Source organism: Volvox carteri, assembly GCF_000143455.1.
Source record: "Volvox carteri f. nagariensis unplaced genomic scaffold VOLCAscaffold_17, whole genome shotgun sequence".
Taxonomy (NCBI): Eukaryota; Viridiplantae; Chlorophyta; class Chlorophyceae; order Chlamydomonadales; family Volvocaceae; genus Volvox; species Volvox carteri.
In genome coordinates this window covers 920866-921630 of record NW_003307560.1, presented here as the reverse complement: position 1 = coordinate 921630, position 765 = coordinate 920866, and the positions used below count along the sequence as shown (strand labels likewise).

General features: G+C 69.9%; 1 protein-coding gene across 1 annotated transcript in view; it reads right to left on the bottom strand.

The window, feature by feature from the left end:
- VOLCADRAFT_80947 (dihydrolipoamide acetyltransferase) overlaps window positions 1-765 on the bottom strand; it is a gene marked incomplete at its 5' end in the record, with an annotated part of 6819 nt that overhangs the window by 2859 nt on the left and 3195 nt on the right. Inside the window, one exon of the mRNA XM_002950028.1 lies at window positions 662-745. Coding sequence (XP_002950074.1) covers window positions 662-745 — 84 coding nt within the window. The remainder of the gene's footprint in view (window positions 1-661; window positions 746-765) is intronic.

Sequence of the window (765 nt, the reverse complement as noted above, 5' to 3'; positions counted from 1 at the left end):
GTCCCTGCCCCTGTCCCTGCCCCTGTCCCTGCCCCTGTCCCTGCCCGTTTCGCCTCTTGGCCCCACCTTTTCGCGTCCTCCAGCACCTGCTCCGTCCACCTCTTCAGGTGCTGCGTCACATCTGCCCGCTCCCTCAACCGCTGCTGGTGCTCCTCCAGACTGCCTTTCATCGCGGACACGGTCTGTTGGGGGATTGGGGATTAAGAGACGACGCGAGGTTTGGAGAGGAGGACGCAACCAGGCAGGACGTGAAAGCAAAGGGAGGGCGGGGCGCGGGACAGAGGGTGAGGGAGGGAAGGAGGGCGGGGCGCGGGACAGAGGGTGAGGGAGGGAAGGAGGACGGGGCGCGGAACAGAGGGTGAGGGAGGGAAGGAGGGCGGGGCGCGGGACAGAGGGTGAGGGAGGGAAGGAGGGCGGGGCGCGGGACAGAGGGTGAGGGAGGGAAGGAGGGCGGGGCGCGGGACAGAGGGTGAGGGAGGGAAGGAGGGCGGGGCGCGGGACAGAGGGTGAGGGAGGGAAGGAGGGCGGGGCGCGGGACAGAGGGTGAGGGAGGGAAGGAGGGCGGGGCGCGGGACAGAGGGTGAGGGAGGGAAGGAGGGCGGGGCGCGGGACAGAGGGTGAGGGAGGGAAGGAGGACGGGGCGCCAGGTTGGAACAAAGACCGGGGGGAACCCCGAGGGAGACACGCCACCGGGCGCAGGCACTCACTGCCAGGCTCTGTGTCATGGACCCCCCTTCCGGTAGCGCTACTCCGGTAGAGTGGCTG